Consider the following 24,835-nt stretch of genomic DNA (forward strand, 5'->3'; position numbering starts at 1 on the left):
ATCTGTTTGATAAGGTCACAAATTCATGGCAGCTATTCATAATCTTATTTCTGCTTCGAGTTCAGGAGAATCTGTGACGTTAACGGTATAAAAGACTTACGGAAAAGATTTCACTTCGGACATTGGTCTGACATTGTTGAGATTAAATTACATAAGGTATACTGTATAAAGTGTAGATTATATAATTGGATTGGAAAGATTTTTTTATTTTTTTTTAAATATGGAACACTTCACAAATTTGCAAGTCATCCTTGTGCAGGGACCAGGCTAGTCTTCTCTGTGTTGTTCCTATTTTAGTATCTATGCTGATACAGCGAGCACAGATTGGCATGAATTTAGGCAGTTTTTAACATCTTGGCTCATATAGGGCACACAATCTACATTTTTCCCTATCAGCTTGTATTTGGAGTGTGGGGGGAAATCCATGCAAACACGGGGAGAACATACAAACTCCTTGCACATGTTTTGTCCTTGGCAGGATTCAAACCCAGGGCTCCAGCGCTAACCACTGGGCCACTGTGTTGCGCCCCCCCCCATCTTGTTTTCTTTTGACACTTGGCATATATATTGGGAAAACATTTTGAACAAATGTATGATTCTGACATGTTATGCATATGCCATACAGCTCAAGAAACAAAATTAGCACTGCCAAACAACATGAACTGTACATGCAGGTGTATGCTACCATATCCGCAGTACAAATGCAAAAAAAAAAGTTACAACTGGTGTATATATAAATACACAAAAATTAGGTGCTTAGCCTGAATTTTCATCAAATTGTGAGAGCCTATGTATCAGCGCCAAGGCAAAATCTTTGGAAAAACCCTCCATGATGAAGACTGGTTTCTGTATGCTAGAACTTTCCATATGTTGCTCATTGAATCCTCCCCTTTTTTTTAGGATTTTCTGTATTTTAGAAGCGTAGTATTTAGTCCTATATATTTATCATCCAATTTAAGAAATTCTCCCAGCATAGACACCAAGTATGCATCACACATTTACCATAACGCTGGACAACACGGTGGCTCAGTGGTTAGCCGTGCAAAGCTGGAGTCCTGGGTTCAAATCCTACCAAGGACACAACATCTGCAAGGAGTTTGTATGTTCTCCCTGTGTTTGTGTGGCCTTTCCCCCACACTCCAAAGACATACTGATAGGGAAAAATGTACATTATGAGCCATATATAGCGCTCACAATCTACATACAAAAAAATTACCATAACTCTATTTATTGGGTTATACGGTTCATTATCAACAAGTTACGGTTAATTTTTTTCTTCACCTTATTCCCTTTTATAAAGCAATTCACCAAAACAAAAAACATGTGTTTGCTGTCCAGCATAGGGACATCATATATTTTTGGTTCCTCCATAGGAAATAATTTCGATGAGTTGACTTTCATGTACCAAAAATATGTCTATCCATTCTTGGCCCTTTTAAGATGGTCTATGTTTTCGGTTAAACCTATGGGACCTATTATTGAGTTAGAGTCTGAGCCCCAAAATAGGATTTTATGGTGCCCTGACACCTAAGGTCATCCCTATCCCACAAAAGGATCCTATGGCACCCTGACACCTAAGGTCATCCCTGTCCCACAAAAGGATCTTATGGCGCCCTGACACCTAAGGTCATCCCAATCCCATAAAAGGATCTTATGGCGCCCTGACACCTAAGGTCATCCCTATCCCACAAAAGGATCTCATGGCACCCTGACACCTAAGGTCATCCCTATCCCACAAAAGGATCTTATGGCACCCTGACACCTAAGGTCATTCCTATCCCACAAAAGGATCTTATGGCACCCTGACACCTAAGGTCATCCCTATCCTGATTGTCTTTAAGCAGAATGAATCCTAACATCAATTGCTACAAGTAGGCAGTTGGAGGGTCAACCATTGCCCTTGATGCCTTTTTTAGTGACCTGCCATCTAAATAATACTTTAGGATTATGATATACAATATGGCTTGAGGAACATTTACAGTCGTCTTTAAGTAAATATAACAAGCTAAAAAAAAAAAAAAAATAACGCTAGCAATAATTATCATCTTTCTCAACATATATATATTGTTTTCCGTAACTACCCATAAAAACTATACAACTGCCCTAAAAAAATAAGTTCTCACCATCCAGTTATTTTTTGGTATAGATTATTGATATAAAATTGTTTCATGGGAGGGAGGAAAATATGGAAAATAAAATTAGCGGTGCGGTAGATTTTGGTCTCTGGTATTGAAAAGAAAGTCAATGAGAGGCACAACATTTTTCAAGTTTATGAGTGTAGAAAAAAAGGAAAGCAAGAATGGAAATAAAATATCCTTTAGAACAAATGAATGTGCAATTTTGCAGGCATAGATATGACATTTTTTTTCCGTAGAGAAGGTTGACATTGAACTTAATGAAGGAAAAGTCGTCAATTTCCTTTTAAAGGACAAAAAAAACAACAGTTTGGATCGGGTCAACGTTAATGTTGAACGTGAAACAATAGCGAATATGGATTCACCATTAGCTGCGTTAGTCCTCCATCGCTATAATACCATTGACCAGTATTTTTGCATGTTGTTCTATCGATGCTTTCTCCATTGTTTTTCATCCCGTCGAGCTTTGTTTTCTTTCTTGCTAAACAACCTTTATCGAAATAAACCGATTTTGACCTTTTGACTCGAGATCAACTTTTTCCGAATTAAAAGCTGATATAAAAAAAGCAGCAAAGTCAAATATGTACTCGTATATCTGAAGCAGGATTATATTTCACTTAAGTTCCTTGTAAGACCATAATAAAAACTTGCTTGGATTCTGCTTTTGCCTTCATTGTATCTTTCCTTTTCATTGGATACGCTTTGTGTTTTTTCTGCATTAGGATCGTGTGATTTTTTTTAATTTTTTTTTATGGACTGCGCCACAATGATTGTAAATGTAAATTTCACATCTCATTATGCATTATTATTTATTACAGGCCTGTGATTTCATGCATTTCTGTCTCCATAGAATTTTTAGACAAAAAGACACAGTGAAATAGGAACTCAACTTGATCCCCGTTGAGTCATCGAATGCCAATGGGCGCTAAGGAATACAGATCTCATCGGAGACTACTGCATTTATTACAAAGAGCCGTCCTATTTCATAAGATGATAATCCACATGACATCCGGAGGGTAGTTATAGGGGGACTGGTGCCTGAGAGACCCCAAAAGGCCCTTTTCCATTGAAAAGACACCAAAAACATAAATGGCGCATGATGCTTCGGTTACAGTTTTGCATTAGAGCCGATGAGCTTCAGGTTATACCGCCGTATCAGACTATATTCCTTTGCCAAAAAATAAACAAGAGAAAGGCCGATTTGATCGCATTTGTTCAAAGTCGGAGAGACGAGTATGGGGGGACCATGACGTTAGATCCTTCATGACCTCAGTCAACTCTGGGTAATAGCATAACTTTTCAATTCCAATACTTTCCATTTACAATTATTAGATTTTCAGATGAAAAATCTTCAAAAGCATCAATCAAACCATGCAATGTATGGATGAGTCTGGATAAGTTTAGAAATGACCAATTGCCTTAACAACTCGTTTCAATGCACTTGTGTGTACACCAGGGAAAGCCTTACGTAAAATAATCTTTTCACCAAAAAAAAAAAAAATAAATAAATTTAAAAAAATGAAATAAATAATGGAAGGGTGTTGTCCTAGTTCTAATGAGCCTAGAATGGATCTATACAGCATACAGTAGGATGGTGAGTGCCAGCAACTAAGGTGTTTTAAAATAGCTTGTGTCCTGAATGTTATTTTCTAAGCCCCACTTCTGGTTTCCATATAATCTGAACAGACATCCAGTTCTTGTCTACTGTATGGCTTTTTAGTCTTAGTTCACATAATAGAGCCAGTAGACTACATTGAAGAATGAAAAAACCACTGGAAAGATCATGCGTGACCATCTGTCTATAGCATTTACATCAGTCAAGTCAGGTATGGTTATTTTCAACTGAGATGCACGCCTCCGTAGTCTGCTTTTTTTTTGGACCACGTGTCGTTCTAAGGCATTCCTTCCAAAGCTGTGTCGCGGTAATCCAGCTTTCCGATACTGGATACTGGAGGTATCATAGGCCAGCATAGTGCTTCTTGGATCACCAAGCCCCATTACGGCTTCGGATGCTGCCATCTCGTTTTTAATTTCAAGTGTGCTTAATAAAATATTTTCATGTGGATCCATCTGTAAGTAAGGAGAAAAATAGATTAATTCCAAGGTTGTGTCAATTTCACGTACAAGTCAAGAGGCAAGCAGCTGGCAGGACACCAGGACAAAAGCAATTGGGGCAGGGACTATGCAGCAAGCAAGCAATGTTCAGACAAACAGATCCATCAGATTGGTCCAAACCAACTCTAGTAGTACTGGACGTAAAAACCAGAGCCAGCCTCTAGAACTCTTGGCGTGCCCATGTCACGGCTGAGGCCCTACCACAGATCTCAGTAGTGACTCCGGGTGCATGATGTCACAGAAGAGCGCCAGAGCACCTGGAAAAGGAAGACACAGCGCTCTGGATGCTGCAAGGAGGCCCTAAAGAGATGAGGGAAGGTGAATATAATTGATTTATTTTTATACCTCCCTTGGGCCTACACTTATTATACTTTAGGGTCTGAAGAGTCCCCAGAGTATAATAATTTACTGCAAATGATGTTGCGAGGCGGCTCTTTTATTTAAATCCCAAATTGCCCTGTTTAGTAAAAACCTGAACAATTTGGAATATTCGGGTCAAATCTGATTCATTATGAACTGGTTTGCCCAATACTAATAGCCGCACATCTGATCCTGCATGTCCCAGCAGATGAAATCACCACCAATCCTGCATACACAGATTAATGTTAATGGCAGTAGTAAGGGGGTAAGCTCTTATTTCAGATGGTTCTATAGCTTTCATATAAGTGTACATATATCGAGCGGCAGTGTGCATTTTTGCGCAAAAACTAACGGACCCCATTATAGTTTATGGGGTCCATGTGCTTTCACTTCTCACCGCTTGTCAATGTGTTCGGTAGTCCATTCAGGGAGTCCCCATGCGGAGTTCCCGAACGGATTACCGAACACAGAAGTGAACCAGGCCTGAGATGGCTAAAGGGGTGAAAGGAGGAAGTCAAGCAATTTCTGTCAAACAGCTGGTGTAAAAACAAATCAACGCCTAATACAATCCCAGTTCTCTGAGTTATGTTTCCAAATGTACAACTTGTCATTCCTTAGCTCGGACTATAACAGCAGATGACCTGTTTATGTGTCATCGTGGTCTAAGGGAAATGGAAAGGTGAGACTCCAGTGGTCACAGGAGCACAAAAACTGGGGCACTGGAAATTGAACGTTGCCTGCTTAGAAAAATCTGAATTTTGCACCATGCTGAATGTACAGTCAGAAATTGATGCAAGCAGCAGGAATCAATAAACCCTTCCTGTCAAGTGTCAATGATTCAGTATGGCGGAGGTACAGTTATGACGTGGAGATTAGAGATGAGCGAGTAGTGTTCGATCGAGTAGGTGTTCGATCGAATACTACGGTATTCTAAATACTCGTACTAGATCGAACACTACTAGCTGTTCGAAGTTTAAGGTTCGATGCAGAACGAGCGTTGATTGGCAGAATGCTATACATTCTGCCAATCAACGCTGGTTCTTCTCTTACCTTTAGAAGGCTTCACCGTGCAGCGTCCCCGCAGCGTCTTCCGGCTGGAATTCACTCTGCCTAGGCATCCGGCCTAGGCAGAGCCGACTGCGCATGCGCGGGCATGCCCTCGCATGCGCAGTCGGCTCTGCTCAGGTGACGGGCCGGGCAGAGCCGACCGCGCATGCGCAGTCGGCTCTGCCTAGAACCCGATGCCTAGGCAGAGTGAATTCCAGCCGGAAGACGCGGCGGGGGCGCTGCGCCGGGAGAAGACTTCAAGGAGAATCCAGCCCGACCGTCACTCGTGGACTTGGTAAGTATAATTTTATCGAATTTTGCGTACCTCTGAAACGAGCATTTCCTCCCATAGACTATAATGGGGTTCAAAATCCGTTCGAATAGTCAAACAGTGTGCGGCTGTTCGAATCAAATTTCGAACCTCGGACATTTTAGTGTTCGCTCATCTCTAGTGGAGATGTTTCTTGACACACTGTGGGTCCTCTGATACCTATACATAGGTGTACAAACAATAGAGCTTACCTAAGAAGATCCAACGCACTACTAGATGGTTCCCTCCAGCTAGTTACTAATATATATATATATATATATATATATATATATATATATATATATATATATATATACCCTTACTTACTACAATGGATGGAAACATAAATGGATTAGGTGTTTTACTTCAGTAACTTTTCACTTTTCCAGAGCCCAAATGACTGTATTTTACTAGTTTTCTAACTTTAGAAAACATCCCAGGGGAGATAAATGAAACATTTGCAAATATAATGCTAAGCACATACCCACAGTATTTTTGGTCATGAATACAGATTTAACTGTGTGAAGTGAATAATTCATCTGGCTTGATGAGAATGATAAGGGAGTGTTATGCAGTCAGTGGGTCAGACTTGTTAGCAGAATATTTTGGTATGATTCACCAAGACCCACATGCTAATTTGACGTGAGCACAATCTGCGCTAATTAGACTTAGGAAGAAGTTGCAATATGTACACCAGCACTAAGCTACTGGAAGTATGATGATATGCGGACAGAATTAGAATGCAATATGGTAGTTGTTCGCAGGTGGTGTATTTATACCAATGAATAATGTATTTGTGAATATCCATGAATGGTGTGAAACAAAATAAGTTTGTTTAAACAGGATATGAAGCACGATGTTCCAACACAATTGAATGGCGCCAAGCACAACCAAAGCAAAATATTATAATAGGTTGTAATATGTAGTCCCATTAGATTGCAGTAAATGATAGAATCGTTGTAATGTCTCTGCCTGTTCAGGTCTCAGCCCCACCCTCCGCTCACATGCACGGTACAGGTGGTGTGTGCAGTTTGATTCTTTGCTTAGTGTTTTTTGTTGCACTGTGTGGATACCGCTCTATTACCTATGTAATTGAATTTCCACCACACCCATCTCCTGCATCTTCTTTCCCATTGTTTACCATTGTTAATTCTAGCCTTTCCTGTGTAATTGACAGCCTGTCTTCCAATCAAGCCCAGGGTGAGTCTTTGGCTTCCTTTAAATAGGCCATGAGCCAAACAGGCCATCAGCCCAACAGTGTTGCTGGCTGTTGTGACTCTGTCCTTAGACTTTTTCCCTGCTAAGCTCCTCTTTCTGCAACTATTGTATTACTAAACTCTGACCTTTGGCTTCCCTTGAGGCTATTCTCTTGGATTACTATTTTGTACTGCATTGCTTGACTGTTACCGGACCCTTGGCTAGCTGACCTCCCTTTGTTGTTGTTTGTCTTGTCTGCATTCTGTGTTGTCACTTCTATAGGAAGGGTTTGTTGACCAGTTGTCCTCTGCCGCCTAAGACAGTGAGGCAAGCAGGTGGCGGCAGTGGTGGGTTCAGCTTCAGGCTCACTGTCTTGTTGTGCACCTCCCCCCAGGGTTCCAGGAGCTACTGAGAATTGCTCCTCTAACAATTCCCTTACAACCATTACTGACATTGTAATAAATATTTGAAAGAAGCTGATACAGGTTCTACAACTAAAATAACGCAACAGAAGAAAATAAAATTTTATTGGAGGAATTTAATTTTTGCACAGAACTTAACCTCCAGCCTTATACAGACTATAGATGGCTTCTGCACAGACTACAAAGACTACTATCACAATACACAAAACCCTATTAGAATAGGATGTTCAGCTCCTCATGATAGTAAGAGTAGGCCCAGTCCTGCAGTTCTTACAAGTGGATGTATTTACTTAAATTTACAGAAAAGTAAAGTAAAAAGTGGAACTGTAGCTCGGAAGTTTACAATCAAAAGTAGACAATCACTTATTTTACAATAGGAAGATAAGAGCCTATTGTGATACCAACATCTTACTAAAGGACAACAATATCAATCTCCACTTCCTCTTCTCAGTCACTGACATTAGGAGGAATTTATCATTCCCTCTATGCCGTAAAAATGCCACAATCTGTAGGGACATCTCGGCCCAGCTGATTTCCTAAAGCTTACATCAATTTCCTGGCATGGGTTGGAACAGAGACCTATGTTATCTTCTTTCTGGCGTAGATTTTCCTTCTGTTGAATGGGACCTCTGACATATGAGGCCGCAGCTTCTTTATAAAACTCTAGGCCCCTGCGTCAATTGGTTATTTATTAAGAATTGCGTACAATACACTAATTTTAATAAATTTATCCCATCATGTCTATGGATGATATGGTCATGCTCAGCTCAGTCCTATTGAAATGAATACGATACCGAGCATAGACAAGACAACGTATGGCACTGTCCTTGATAGGTAGTGAAGAAGCCAAAACAATCAATATCAGACTATCCCAAACCCTTTAATCGCTCCTTAGGAAAATTCAGGAGATATAAAAGGATAATGGGGTAGCCCTCCTCTTTGGGACACACACATCTGTATAGAGATGAGCGAACACTGTTCGGATCAGCCGTTCCGAACAGCACGTTCCCATAGAAATGAATGGAAGCACCTGGCACGGCGACCGGCCGCCGGCAAAGTGTACATGCCAGGTGCTTCCATTCTTTTCTAAGGGAGCGTGCTGTTCGGAACGGCTGATTTTAACAGTGTTCCCTCATCTCTAATCTGTACATCAATCACACTATGGTTAGTCTATTCTTTTTTTCTGTGGTTTCTATTGAGTTGAGGGTCGACTTCTACATAGCGGCAGTCGCACAGGACGAAACAGAGTTTCGTCCGCATGCAGTTGCTTCTACATTGGAAATCTAAAACATGTCATTTTAGTTCAATATATATGTAAGTTAAAAAATTCTAGTTAAGTTGATTTAGTTCTGCATCTAGCTTCATTCACTCATAGTATTACATACCTTATTAACTTCCATACGCATCTGTTCGTTGTTGGCACTTGCAGCTCGTTCTGCTGCCTTTTTTTGCCTCTGAGGTCCTCTCCCAAAAAAGATGTAGTTGACCAATGCATATTCCAGCAAGGCCATAAAGACAAACACAAAGCAACCCATGAGGTACATATCAATGGCTTTTACATATGGGATTTTAGGTAGCGTTTCACGAAGGTGAGTGTTGATGGTGGTCATGGTCAGGACAGTTGTGATTCCTAGAAAACAAGATATCAGATTATTTCTCTGGAACGGACCGCTATATAAAGGTCAGAAATGATCAACACAGACAAATCTTTAGTTAGTTAATGGACTAACGTACACTCTAAACTGTAAGTGACCGAACATGTCATTGAGTTTCCACTTCATCACGAGTGGAGAAATAAATATAGATGTCATAGACCCATTACAATTTCATCTTGGATGTTAAATGTCGGAGTAGCAGATAAATTCATCATTACAACAGAATGGTCTAACTTTTATAAGATGTATTAATGAAATTCATTACGCTATAATTGATAAACTTTTTACTTTTATTAACCTACAGCAAGTCTTCACTATACACAGTCCAATCATATTAATGTGACCACCACCTACTTTTGATATCAATGTTAAATAACCAATCGCAGAAGGCACGTGTCATCATCCATCTGGGTGCACTCATCTTTGTGAAAGGCACGATGGATCAACACAAGTTTGCATCTATCCTTGCCGACCATGTTCACCCCTACATGCGAATTGGTTTTCCTCAGGATGATGGCATCTACCAGCAGGACAATGCGACATGTCATAAAGCTCGCAGTGTACGTGCGTGGTTTGAGGAGTATGAGGATGAGTTTACCGTACTCCCTTGGCTAGCAAATTCCCTGGACTTGAACCCAATTGAGATTCTGTGGGACCACCTCGATCGGGTTGTTCGCGCCATGGATGCTCAACCACGTAACCTAGCGCAGCTGGCTATGGCGCTGGAATTGGCATGGCTCAACATCCCAGTGACATCATCACCACATCCCCTCTCTTCCTGCATGTCTCGCAGCGGTCCGCTCTGCCAAAGGTGGTTATTCTGGATTTTGACAGGTGGTCACATTAATGTTACTGGACTGTGTATAACAGTCTGTATCTTAAGTATGCCTTGACTAATGTCTTTCCTTACAGATTTTTCCACCCTAACACTAGGTTCACACTAGTGTTGGAGTTTCCATTCTTCTGGTCTGCTTGGGGACCCCAAAAACCAAAACTCAATCAACTTACAAAATGGTTACCCTCTGAAACACACGGACCCCATAGACTGGGTTTGCGGCAGATTTTTCAACCCAAAAAATTCAAAAACTGCATTTTTGGAGTGGAATGGGGGATGTAATCCTTGAATGCTCACCGAATGCTAATGTGACCTTAACTCAAATTCGGTCAAGTACTTCATTTTTTTTTTTTTTTTTTTTTTTTTTTTTTTTTAATAAAACCATTCAATAAAAATCAAAACGTGGGAAAAATTCTTGGGAGTTTTGCTAATATAATAATACATAACTTTCATTTAAAAAAAATCTCATAATAAAAGCTATCAGGACATTTGTTATAAAGAAAAACAGTCATTATGTTTATATCTAACATAAACGAGTATCCCTGTTGAATAAAGTGACATAAGTCCATCACAATATTGTTTTCTTTAGCTTATGGTCATCAGTTATCACAAGTGGTTGGTGATCCAACCACTGGCGCCAAACACTTATATAACAGTGCTCAATGTTGTTTGCTGCATGGTACCATCGGCATACAAGGACTATCCTCAACCCTTGATATGCCATTTAAAAGTCCCTTACATCTGCAGAAGGGAGATAAAAGTGCCCTCAATAGACTCCATTCTTGATGATGGACTGAGAGCAGGTATTACAGTAGCACCTACATATGAGATAGTCTACAGTCTGATTTGCCGAATGCTTATACACTGTATACCATTCGGCCAATCAACGCTGGTTCTGAATCAAATCTTTACTGCAAATAGGAGTAGTATTCGATCGAGTACGAGTATTTCGAATACCGTAGTATTCTATTGAATACCTACTCGATCGACTACTACTCACTCATCTCTAATCGTAACTATATCTGAAATACGTTCTCATGAACTTTACTTACCTAAGGCAACCCGAGCAGCTGATGCATCATAGTTGATCCAGAAAGAAACCCATGACAGAATTGTGATCAAAATGGAAGGCATGTACGTCTGCAAGATGAAATATCCAATGTTTCTTTTCAGTTTAAAACTAAGCGATAATCGTGGATAGGAACCTGAAACAACCAAACAACACCAATGTGAGTATGACCTGTGTCCGGGACAATAACAGTCAGAAATTCTGGATCGATCCGAATTTGAACCAATATTTAAACCAATGAAAACTACTACAAAAATGGTCAAAATATTACATTATATTATTACTAAGACAAGAAGTGAGCAATATAGTAGGGTGTTGTTTCTTTGTAGTAATCCATAGAGATAGAAATTGGACTTGTGTGTTATCTATTTATTGGCTGATAGTAAGTAAATGTCCTGAGCAAATGAAAACAATATTGTGTCAAATTGTGCAAAAATTTGTGATATTTCACTTTCTCCTCCAAAATAAAAAAGATAGAGAAAGTAAGATAAGAAAACAAACTTCTCTTCTTAATAAATTGCTACTGTGATAAGAATAATGAATGGAGTTGACTGTAACAGTCAAACAGTGCTGGTCTACGCTGTTCATACACAGCCATAGAGCAGAATGGGAGCTACAGAAACAGTGTAGCTCAGCTGTGACACTGTTTCCCTAGCTCCCATTGTTCTCTATGAGAGACATGAACAGCATGACATGAACAGCATAGAGTGCTGTTTAATTATTCCTTTAAGTCCCGCCCTGAAGTTTGGGATAGGGAGCAGTTATCCTCCTTACAATCTCCCTAGATAGGAATACTCTTTTAAGGCTAAGTTCCTATTTTTCAGAAATGCAGCTTTTTTGTTGCAGATTTTGCTGCAGTTTTTTAAGCCAAAGCCAGGAGTGGATTGAGCTGTAGGTAGAAGTACAAGAACTTTATATATATATTTCCCATTCCATTTGTAGCCATTCTTAGCTTTGGCTAAAAAAAAATCACACAGTTGGAATTTTTTCTCTAGATCCCACCATTGCTGAGCAATCAATGCAATTATTTTTGGTTCTCTACTGTCAGGTGGGCGGTGTCAGGAGCCAGCAAGGGACGTAATTCAGAAGTCCACTCAGAGGCGGATAGTGTAGGAGTTCAGAATCACACATCCTGTCATTTCAGGCACCAAAGCTTACTGCATTGATTGCTCACGAACACTGAGGGCTAGATGAAAAATTCCAACTGCAGCAGAAAGAGCAGAGCAATGGCTATTAAATGATGCAAATTACTGGAGTAGGCAAATTTGAAAAGTTATGCCCTACTACACCTGGCATAGAAAGAAATTCACCCAGCGAATAATAATCAACTTTATTATCTTTCATGGTAATAATAGTAGGCTAGGCTTATTAATGTAAATCGTCAACACTATTATAATAATATAATAAAATAATAATAATTATTATTATAATCTACCACATTGCAATATGAAATACTACAATGATTGTACATAATGAAATTGTGAAGTTAGATGACATTTTATTTTTCATCTAACTTTTTAACTTTTAATTTTTCTTTTAAAATTATCAGATTTTTTTTTTTTTTTATAAATTACAAGGTTTTTAGTATTTTGCACTATGATTTTTCTTGCATTTTTCTTACAGTCAACATTAAGGATAAGGTACCGGTAGCTTAAAAAAAAAAAAAAAAAAAAAAAAGCTGCAATAATAATTGCAGCAGAAACGCCATGCGTTTTGTTCCACAGTGTTTTTCATTGCATTTTTGCATAGTTTCCTCCACGTACCAATGTATATATTATTGTTAGCATGAACAAATATATAAGGAAAGTGTGGAAAAACATCATTTTATGGATTTTATCGAAACCTAGGACCACTGGAGTTCTCATTTTTGCTTCCATAACACAATATAAACATATTTTATTTTCACGTTTGTGTTATTCTCCAAAGTATTACATATCATAGTAAAGTATAAATGACAATATAACTGAAAAATACAATATTTAGATTTATGGTATACCTGTGGAGAAAACAACATTTTTGGAGAGCAGCTTGTAGTCAACAATGGAAAATTGTGGCAATTCAATTCTATCAACACCCGTGACAGCATGGTTGCCTCCACGCCAGTAAAACTCAATATCATCAGTAGTGTAGCCATCTGAAATATAAAAATGTATAAATAAAAATATTATTAATTATTATTTATTAATAATAATCAAAACAGATGATAGTACTAGCAATAATACTAAATAGTCCTAAACATCAAACACAATGATATGGTCATTATATATAATATTATATAAGTATTAGGTTGTATATTACAGGGTGGTCCGCAGGTATGGAGACACCTGAATAAATGGAAAATTGTGTTTCGGAGCCCCATCCTTTGTGTGGCTAAGGAGCTGCTGTGTCCAACATGGTGGCCATTTTGAAAACCTTTATCCTGGAAACAAGACTAATTTTTTAAATGGAAAGGGGTGGCAAATTGCACATTGTAGCCCCCATCTTGCAGCCTTTGTCTTTAACAAAAAATAAATTGATAATCCATTTTTTTTCTGTATGTTGTCATGTCATAGTGTACACAGTGATCTTTTTGTGTGCATTATCCCAGTGCTGATATTATAGTGTCCATTATCCAGGTACTATGACATATCTGCATTTATGTAATCTATCCTGTGATATCACAGTATGTATTATCCTGGTAGTGTGGCATCACTGTGTGCATTGTTCTTCTGCTATGACATCATTGTGTATATTATTTCTATACTGTGGCATCACTGTGAGCATTATCTATTGTGAAATCACTCTACGCATTTTCACTGTGTATAAACCAGTGAACCATAAGCCACTCTTCAAGTTCTGAAGTTCCTGTTGAAGGCCATCATGGTAAAGTTTTGGTATGGTACCCAATGGTTACTTGTAGTATTATATCTGCACAGTCTATTGAACCAGGAGCATATGGTTCAGTAGTAGTGGTGTAACTAAAGTCTTGTGGGCCCCGGTGCAATCTTTTGTCTGGGGCCCCCTACCTCATCCCTACAGCGAATTCTTGATAGTGATGGTTACGAGTGCTAAGGAGTTTACTCCCCCTTAGTGTGGTCAGTGTAATCCGTGGGTCTCCTTGGTTTATGGGCCAGATGGAAGCTGCAGTCCCAATACTGATGCCAGTGCTTATGGGCCCCCCTAAGGCTCCTGGGCTCAGGTGCAATTGCATCCTCTGCACCACCTCAATTTACAACCCTTTGTAGCAGTAACGCTACTATTCACATGAATGGGAAATGAGCTGCAATAATATTTGCATATAATTTTGTGAGTCAAATATTGCTATATATGTCATGTATTTTTTTGGGGAAAAAAATTGTATATGTTTTTAAAAAAAAATCTATGAAGAATAAAGCCAAGTCGAATTTTATGCCATTTGAGATTGCTGGTTTTCCTTGAAAGAAATTCCTTTTAACCCCTGCAATAATATAACCCTTTCCTAAAAACAAACCCTTTTAGTGAATTTAATTTCAATTTACAAATTTCAGTAGATATCGGCATATTTTATGTTAAGGTCGTGTTGCCACCACAATAGTAAATTCACCCCCAATGTGGGTATGGCCATTGTCATGGATACATGTACCTATACAAAATTGGAACATTGTAGCCTAATTCTATTTAATGGATTCTTCTATAAATACAGTTTAGCATAATATGACGGTATTATCACTTTACAACCAGTGTAGGTTTCCTATGAATAAAAGCGAGTGAGTCGATAAGTTTATTCACCGCATTACATGGAGAGAATAGCTATTACGAGAGCTATTGTTCTTCATATTTTATGTCAAGCCACTATTACCATTTCTAAAAAGACAGAGCATCCAGCCCAAAAATTGGGTCAGGTTAGTTCTGCATAATTTGTAATGCTGCGTACTATTTGCCAAGACTAATAGCTCTCGCTGGCACATATACATTTAATTTTCAGGTTTCACTCGTGTTAATAAGAAAATGCTTGTTGACTAGAGATCTTCGACAAGACTGTAGCACTTGCTGATTTATTTGTTTTCGGTTTTGTCTTAAGCATGGTATGATGTGCTCCATTGAATTTACAACCCATGCTGCGTTTTATAACAATGAAATTTAAATAGAAAGTACTTTTGCATCTGGCTTGTTCTGACACTTCAGATCTGTGAATCTGTAAAGCTTTATAGCTTGCTGTTTAACATGAGGTAAATCAGATGATGTGACTAGACTTGTCTGCGGTATGCCGATATCCAACATTGTGGGCCTTTCTCAATGAAGGAAAAAGCCATTTTAGGAATATTAGCCCAGGAGCGAAATAACACCATCATTCTATCGTGATAAACTGGATATACAGTATATCCAGGGTTTTCTTACTCTTCTGACTCCTCTCTACTCCACTTTCCGCATGCACCAGGCTTGGTGAAAATGATCCAGTTATTTCTGGACGTCCATACATAGGCCCTGGTGAAGGAACGGTTCTAGGCCTTATCAAGGTTCAACAACTGAAAGCACTTTGCATAGAAAGAGAAGAGAATATATGTGGCCAGAAACAGGGACTGTATTTGATTGCACAGTGTTTTTTTTTTTTTTTTTTTTTTTTGTGCATGCGCTATTTTCATATATTATTATTATTATTATTATTATTAACATTATTTGCACATTTTTAAGTTCTTATCTTATGCATACTTTACACTTTGATGGTGGGTGTCCATGTGTTTGAATGGACTGCAGTGATAAACATATACCTATCCCAATTTTATTTTATGGACTCAGGATTTCAACTGATTTAACTTTAATTTTGTTTTCATTTACATGTTCCTTATTTATCTGCTCCCTTAGCAATAATTCTGCACATGTGGCCGAGGTCCCACTGGCCGGAAACACCACGATTTGCCTGTGGCGGAAATGTCGCGTTAAAAATCGTGGCGTTTTACAGTACATGGGAATACCATGCCCACTTTGCAGAAAATATCGCAGCGTGGACACACTGCAATTTCCAAAACTGTTGCGGTTTCCTATAGATATAATTGTAACAGAAAGTCAGCGGAGGAAAACTCTGTGAACTTTCAGTTGAAAGTGCTGCGGGAAGAACCGTGATGTGTTCACACTGCAGTTCTTCCCGCTGCCCTTTGTTTCCGCCCAGTGGGGCCTTAGCCTAAGAGTTTCAATCCTTCAAATTCATGCATTAAAGGGGTTGTCCCATCACAAGGATCCTATCTATACCTCTTGTTAATGTGGATGTAAGACTTTTCCTAAATACACTGCTTCAGCAAAACTGCTTTGTTTGTCCACTATCTTACTTTATTCAATTCATTGTGGCCACAGCCCTGACTTATCTGCTCAAAAGTCAAGTGATGTATCTGCTGCTCTCAGGGGGAGGGAGGAGGGGCTAAGTGAATGGGAGCCAGCCTGTGTATCTAGCTATTCCTGGGTCTACACCATGTGACCTAGCTTTCTGCTCTCAGATAGAGGAGGGGGAGCTGCTTGCATTTCTGAACTTGTCTTCTGTTCTCACAGTTATCAGGCTAGCTAATTCAATTGTGTTTATTATGGCAGAGACAGGCAGTATTGTGCATATAGTGTTTGAGGACCTTTGATGACATCACACACCCTTCAGCCGCCTCATAGGATCACGCTATGCGGTGGACGGAGCTACACACTAATTTAGAGGCAGAGCTAAACGGCATTTTGCGTGAAACCCCGCCCACCAAATGACGCAAGAAACCAGGAAGAAAGAAGATTTTACAGCAATGAAGACTGGTGAGTATGCGACGTGTGAATACCCCTTCAAGCTAATACATGCCCCCCAAACAGCATTTGATGTCTTTTTGAGGCCCCCCACAGTATTTGACCCTTTTTATAGCTTCCACCCAGTATATGACCCCCTTTTATTTTTTTCTATCAGGATGTCTTTGGAGTATGGGATTACCCAGAGGAAACCCATGCAAACATGGGGAGAACATACTCCTTGGTTAGATTTGAACCCATGACTCCAGCACTGCAAGGCTGCAGTGCTAGCCACTGAGCCACCGTGCCACCTTTGATGCCCTTTTATAAACCCCCCGCCCCAGTATAAAACTACTTTTTAAAGCTCACCTGCTCTCTATGACCCCCTTTTCTTAGCCCACCCCTGCATAGAGTAGTTCCAGTCCTGGACCCCCTCCGCTGCCACCTCCTCCGCTGGTGCTGAAAAATCATTGGGATGTGGTACGTTGAGTCCTGGTGTGCTTCAGCATTGTGAAGTGTAACACCGCCCAGAGGAGGCAGCGGAAAACCAATGGGACATAAACGTGTAAAGGTGAGTAAAATTTATCAGCGGCTTCTTATTGCGTTGACACAATAAGTAGCTTCCGATTACCAAAAACGCTGCCATACACGCGTGTCATAGATTGGCCATCCATGCTCTAGACTAAAGTTGAGGGTACTATAGTTTACATGACAAATTATTTTATATTAATTCTGTCTACATAGTTACATAGAAGATGTAATTTTGCCCCTTTGTCCCTAGATAAAGGATAGGTAAGATCTTACATTATGCCATAAGGAAAAGCTTTATATTCAACAAAATGTAAATAAATTTGTCTTGGATAAGATGCATATGAGATTAGTCATGTGAATCTGATGCATATTACAACCTAATTATATAGACACTTTCCGGTGAGGTTTACACAAAGCAGTAGGCAAGGTTTTCATTTTCACACATTACCTGCTGTCATCTGGTTTCTCATATTAAAAATATACCTTAAGGGCAATTTCTTCCGTAAAACTATTATGGTTTACATGAATAAAGTTGGATCTGGATTTCGGGGGGCAGTTGATATAATAACAGCCAGCTCTAACTTTAGGCTTTGTAGAAAATTTCATGTACAATATAACTAGAAAAAAATATCAAGTTGAAGATCCAGAACAATATTCAATTGTCCTTCCATACAATATTTAATTTGTCTCCAAGTCTAATGACATATCCTGAATATCAAGCATTTACTGTCTCGCATCCAGATATAGTCATGAGAAAAACAAAGTCAACCCTCAGTAAGTTCTAGGATTTAAAAAAAAATCTGGTCCTTAGGTCAATCTCAGATGAACCACAACTGGTATTGGCGGCCGTTTGCTTAGGTTTAGTTCTCTTAAAGTTTCAGCACGGCATTTCATTTGGGTTAAGGTCTGGACTTTGGGCCATTGTGTTACCTTGACTCACTTTTATTTTTGTAGATGATTTAATGTTGTGCTTAGGATCACTGTCCTCTTCAGCCAAGCTATAGCTGTTAAATCAATGACCTCACATTTGGACTCTAGAATACTTTGAGTTCACCATGAACTCCTCCGCCCAAAACATCATCCCTCCCTTTGCTTAGTCTGGTCTTCACTAGAGATGAGCGAACACTAAAATATCCGAGGTTCGAAATCCGATTCGAACAGCCGCACACTGTTCGGCTGTTCGAACGGATTTCGAACCCCATGATAGTCTATGGGGGGAAATGCTCGTTTCAGGGGTACGCAAAATTCGATAACATTATACTTACCAAGTCCAAGAGTGATGGTCGGACTGGATTCCCCTTGAAGTCTTCTCCCGGCTCATCGCCCCCGCGGCGTCTTCCAGCTGGAATCCACTCTGCCTAGGCATCGGGGCCTAGGCAGAGCCGACTGCACATGCGCGGTCGGCTCTGCCCGGCCCGACGCCTGAGCAGAGCCGACTGCGCATGCAAGGGCATGCCCGCGCATGCGCAGTCAGCTCTGCCTAGGTCGGATGCCTAGGCAGAGTGAATTCCAGCCGGGAGATGCCACGGGGACGCTGCACGGAGAAGACTTCTAAAGGTAAGAGAAGAACCAGCGTTTATTGGCAGAATGTATAGCATTCGGCCAATCATTGCTGGTTCTGCATCGAACCTTAAACTTTGAACAGCTAGTAGTGTTCGATCGAGTACGAGTATTTTGAATACCATAGTGTTCGATCGAACACCTACTCGATCAAACACTACTCGCTCATCTCTAGACTTCGCCAAACACGTGCAGTATATTATAAGATAAGATAAGATAATCCTTTAATAGTCCCACAGTGGGGAAATTTCAGTATGTTAAAGCAGTATAGTAATACAGATACAGGATAATACAAAGTAATATATTATGGAAGGAGACATAAGCTGAGAAGAGAAGATATACTAGGAGTCCATAGCAGCTAAGGAACAGAAGAAGAAAGAAGGAAGACTTCATAGTCATAATCATTATTTTATGGTCAAATATCTCCATTTTGTTCCATAGAACATTGTACTAGAATTATTTTAGTTTGTTCAGATGCAATTTTACAAACTAAGCCATACTGTGATGTAATTTTTAGAAATAAGAATAAGCCATACTTATTCAATCAAACTGTGGAAGAGGAAAAATTTCTACTCGGACCTCGCATGAATCCCATTCACTTTGCTGTTACTGTATAACGCCACTGGCAAATCACGGTGTTTCCAACCCATGGGGCCCCGGCCTAACTTGTGAAAAACATATCTGAACATGGCCTTCCAAGGGGACAGGTAAGTTATATATTATTTATGTGTAATTGAAGCAGTCGGTATCCATTCCAGATGAGAATTCACAGAACTCTCATAAAGTTGCAAGTCTTTATTACACCTCATTTATCCAGGCAATAATGAAACCAAACAAATTAATATGGATGATACAACAGTGAGCTGGATCTGGACAGCCAAGGGATAATAGTAGTGCCTGGAGAGAGGACAGTAATGGACAGAGGCATGTTGAACTCGCTATCCATTTTCGTCATGATACCATATCCTGACCTGTTGATGTTTCCTTAAGAATAAGCAACTGGCAATGATCCCAAGATTCCCAGTAAGGTTACCCAACATGTCTTGCCATAAGGCACACATGAATAATAATAGGATTTTTCCTTGACTCACAGGACACTCCATGTCTCTGTCCTAACCACAGGTCAATTTCAAACGAGAGGTCCAACCGCTGGTATCTTGACCCAAAATCTCAATATTGTAGGAAACTATGAGCCTGTCCTAGGACTTTTGACTTTACTAAAAGTGTACAAATGCCCTGTGTGATATCCATTAGGTGGGCACACGATTATCCAGAAAGCAAGGGTAGTGGGCCTTATGGTTGACCAACATGTTTTTGTCCCAAACATTAACCAGCGAGGTACAGTATGAGGTACACGTATGGCCAGTATGCTCTTGAAGGTCAATGCCTAAGGGCTAGTTCACATGGGGTCTTTTGGCAGCAGATTTTGACGCGTAATCCACCTCAAAATCCACTGCCATTAATGGCTCCCATTGTCTTCAATGGGAGCCGCTCACTTCTTTTTTCCGCCAGCTAGTAGGGGAAAAAAGAAGCGAGCTTCCCTATCTTGCCGCAGATTCCGTGGATGAATCAGCTGTGGCGTCCGCAGCACGAAGCTCTGGCCCATTCATCCGGAGCGGAATGCCACGACGGGATCACAGTGCACTGCTGAAAAAAAGTATGAAGAGACAAAATGGCTTTTGCAGTTCTTGCAATAAGGAAGATACAAAAAGAGAGTTCCATTGTTTACTGCGATGTGTCTAAGCATGGAAAGAAGTATCGGACAATACGTGTTATCTGACGTCCCCCCATGCGGCTTATTCCATATACTATTCATCTTTTTGTACAATATGTCCTGAACGGCACAATTCTCAATATGCATATTGTTGCTTATATATATATATATATATATATATATATATATATATATATATATATATACAAAGACAGTAGGATGAGTAGAATATAATAATGAAATGCAGCTCTCATACAGTACCCTGACCCTTTGTTCATTGGATTTGTCACTTTTCAGGGGGTAGAGAGTTATAGCCAACAGTAAAGTAATTGTATTTTACCGCACAATCACAAGCGTTAGGGACGTTTGTTTTTGCTATTACTTAAAAAGCATGTAGGGCAAGAAGCATACGAACACAGTAAGTGGTGTTAGCACACAGTTGTTCCTGAGCAGCTCGAAGCTGTCACTTTAGAAGTAACACTGAGCGGTGTTGAGAGAAAGATGACACATAATAACATCACACTGGATTCATATAGTTATGTGTCATTTGCCATTTATTTGTCATATTGTTATTCTTACTTTACGTTTTTTGTTGTTTTTTTATTAAAATTTCACATATTCTAAAATTTACATTATATATATATATATATATATATATATATAGTGTGTGCGATGGTGACAGGCAGACTGCTGGAATCACAGTATATCTCCCCCAGGTTTCTGACCTATGTGTTGTCCGGAGCAGGTCTTGAGTAAACCTCAGCCCAGGTGTGGGTCCTGGGCCTGTTACTTGGCCATAAAAGGCAGGGCAGATCCTGGGAGCAAGAGGATGAGTCTGGGTTTGTCCTGAAATACTGAGAGTCTGGTGAGACTATACTGTGTCATTTTGATTGTTCATGTGGTTGGTAGTAAGCCACACGTATAGTTAGCTTTTAGCTGTTTAGTTAGTGCTCGGACGAGCAGGGTTTTGTTTGACATTTTGCTTGAAGTTAAGGCTGTTTTTTTTTTTTTTTTTTGCTTGTTCTGTACTTGAAGTGACGGTTTATTTATTTTGCTGTTTTTCCAAATAAATCTGTTTGCACCAGACATTGTGTCCCTGTCTCTGACTGATTAGGTCCGCACCATTGCTGCTACCGAACTACTTGTCCCACAACATAGTTATACTTAATTGTGTCATGCTAATATAGTTAGCATATAGTTAGCTTTTAGCTGTTTAGTTAGTGCTCGGACGAGCAGGGTTTTGTTTGACATTTTGCTTGAAGTTAAGGGGGCATTCACACTACGTATACTGAAACTTATTCTGAACGTAAAACACGTTCAGAATAAGCGGCGTATAAAGCAGCTCCATTCATTTCTATGGGATCCGGCATACGAGCGCTCCCCATAGAAATGAATGGGCTGCTTCTTTCACTATGAGCAGTCCCATTGAAGTAAATGGGAAGTGCCGGCGTGTACGGCTCGGCATGAGCAGAGCTTGTTTTTAGCTGTTTTTCACCATGTGGGGCCTTAGCCTAAGGGATCAAACCATTTTGGCTGAGAGTAGAGCAGGTGGTACAACCTATGACTTACCAGTCTCTGTAGGAAGTAGGAGGAGGCAGTTGTTCTCTTCCTCCCTGTGTTTTGTAAGGAACAGAGTTAGCAACCCCTACATTTAAAGGGTCTGTGAGGAGACTGAGCTAGAGCCCGTTGTGGCTTTAATCCAGTTCCATGAAGTGTTTGGTTCTGTCCTGTAACCCTGAGTCCGGTGAGACTATATTGCTCCTGTTTTGTTTGTGTGGCTGGTAGTAAGCCACATGTATAGTTATGTTATCAGTTCTGTTTAGTTAGTTGCTCCGACGAGCAGGTATTTATTTTGTTTTTGCCTGAAGTTAAGGCTGTATTTTGTTTTGTTTATTTTTTGACTGCAGTCAAAGTTTATTTTCCTGTTTTTCTTTTTCTAAATAAACCAGTTTGTTGCACATTTTGTGTCGCTGTCTTTGACTGTTTGGGTCCGCACCACTGCTTCTACCGAGCTAACTTCCCCACACTATCTACATTCATTACAAGAGGAATTCTGAAAATAGCTGAGCAGACAGATAGACATGCTATGGGATGAGAAAACCCCTTTAATAACACGGTTCCCAACAATTTGCTTTGAAACTGCATAAAAAATTGTGAATTTTTGTTACAAAATCCCCTGAAATCTCTTAATATAATAGGCATGGTATGAATGTGAACATCTGGAATTCACATGTTGTTATGGATTTTACAACAGAATCAGCCATGTATATACACAGCCTTACAGTAAAGAAACCCTTTCTATTTTATGTAAAAGAAGTTTTCAATTCAATAGCTATAGTGGATTGCTATAGTTACAGTCCTGGATATAAATAGATCATTAAATCTATGTAATAATCTTTGATTGATGCTCATTTACATTTTATGTTGTGGCTTATGTTTATAATGTTAGTGTCAAGAGCTTGTTTTGTTTAATAAAAGTTGGTGTTTTCTGTTGGAGTTTTGATCCAGTGGTCTGGGGTCTTATGGTGGTTTCCTTGCTATTAGGCCATCTGCTTGGGCATTTGGTATCAGCCTTTTGAGTGTACCTGAGGTTCTATGGATCAAACCTCAGGTGTGGGTCATTATCATTATCCTATGGGACTATCCTGGGGCCTTTATTAGGAGGAGGGCTGGCTTCCCCAGTCTCAGGGAGGAATATTGTTTGGTAGAATTACAACTGACTAGGAAGCGGTGTGAGTGTTGCCTTATGTGTGAGTCCGGTTTGTCCCTCCACACTTCTACTCTGCCCTGTCCTTCAGTTCTGATTGCCTGGCATTATCTGGTTATTTGTGAGTTTTGGGTTCCAGTTTGTTTTGCCCCAGTCCTGCGTTAACCCTTTCCTTACCTCTCCACTGTTCCTCTCCTCATTCTCTTGTTGTGTATTGTGTTGTGCTGAGTGTCTGTTGTCTAGCACATCCCATCCTGTTTGTTTTGTCTGCACCTTGGTTTCTGTAGGGGTGACCACCTTAGTATCCCCAGCCGCTAACTCTCTTGTAGCTCTCGCCCTATCTATCGGCTAGGCCTTCGTGTTAGAGAGAAAGGAGTTGTCGGGGCCAAGGCTAGCTTGGGTACAGCTGACGACCACCCACAGGTAGGGTCTAGCTAGCCGCCGTAGTGTCAGGGAAAGTCTCGTTCCCCTGTTTCCTTTAGCGGTGCAGTCTGCAGTCCAGATTCTGGGTCTGGGCATAGACACAAACGTAAGAGTTAGCTAAGACTATACCGATTTCCTATGATTTATAGCAGGGCATTTGTAGTCCTGTCATTGGTACTTGACAGTGAAAGTTTTTGCAGTTATTAGCATTGTTGTATTCTGACATCTGTAACGTTGTCATATTTCCATCTAGGGCAGGGGTCAGCAACTCTCCCTAGAAATGAAAAAAATGGTCATTTTGCCATTTTGATTTTTTAATCAATTATGTTCTCCAATGTGTTTAACCTAATGGCAAATTATTTATATTTTAATGATTTTTTTTCCCTTTATTTTTTATTTTTTTTATTTGTATCTCGTATGATCAATAGATAACATATACCTTATGCTACAATATAAATAGAATACAATCTTTAAAATATGCTAGAATATATTACATCCATAAGGCCCTGGCTGCCATAGTAGCGAAACACCCGCAGTTGACCTAACGATTAGCCTTTGCATCTGACAGGTTAAAGGAACATGATAAGACTTTGATCATAGAAACTGTCTGGGCACTTTGAGTAGACTAGCCGCCATGAGCTGTACACAATGGGGCACTTTTATTAATACTGTCTGTCTTTGCACTGTCTTACACTATGAATCCCGTTGTAGATTTATGAATCTTTCATACAGAACTTCATAAATATGGAGCGTTTTTAGAAGCTCCAAAATTCTAAGCCATTTGCTACAGTTCGCCAATAAGCAGTTTTTTATGTTTTTTTTTAAGTTCTTTATTTAATTTTAAACAAAAAGTTACAAGTAGAAAGTATGAACCAGAAGGGAACATCATAGCATGACAAAAAGAGGATAAACATTAATTTATAAGATTAACAAGGACTATTAGAAGAGATAGAAAAATAGGGAGGGTAGAAAACGAGGTATAAAAGAGAGAAAAAATGGGGGGGGACCCCAGGTGATGGTGATGCATGAGTATCAAGGTTCCGCAG

General features: G+C 39.7%; 1 protein-coding gene and 1 non-coding gene across 2 annotated transcripts in view; both read right to left on the minus strand.

Moving 5' to 3' along the window:
* Positions 1 to 214: 214 nt before the first annotated feature.
* LOC142205368 (U6 spliceosomal RNA) lies at positions 215 to 321 on the minus strand. Its single transcript, XR_012716380.1, has one exon. It is a non-coding gene; the product is annotated as a U6 spliceosomal RNA (small nuclear RNA).
* A 3,125-nt stretch (positions 322 to 3,446) lies between these two features.
* GABRB2 (gamma-aminobutyric acid type A receptor subunit beta2) overlaps positions 3,447 to 24,835 on the minus strand; it is a 243,267-nt gene continuing 221,878 nt past the window's right edge. The window contains exons 6-9 of the mRNA XM_075275026.1: positions 13,142 to 13,279; positions 11,129 to 11,281; positions 8,972 to 9,216; positions 3,447 to 4,205 (exon numbers count right to left, since the gene is read on the minus strand). Of these exons, the coding sequence (XP_075131127.1) occupies positions 3,858 to 4,205; positions 8,972 to 9,216; positions 11,129 to 11,281; positions 13,142 to 13,279 (884 nt within the window). The 3' untranslated portion in view covers positions 3,447 to 3,857. The remainder of the gene's footprint in view (positions 4,206 to 8,971; positions 9,217 to 11,128; positions 11,282 to 13,141; positions 13,280 to 24,835) is intronic.

This window comes from Leptodactylus fuscus, chromosome 5 (genome assembly GCF_031893055.1).
Source record: "Leptodactylus fuscus isolate aLepFus1 chromosome 5, aLepFus1.hap2, whole genome shotgun sequence".
NCBI lineage: Eukaryota > Metazoa > Chordata > Amphibia > Anura > Leptodactylidae > Leptodactylus > Leptodactylus fuscus.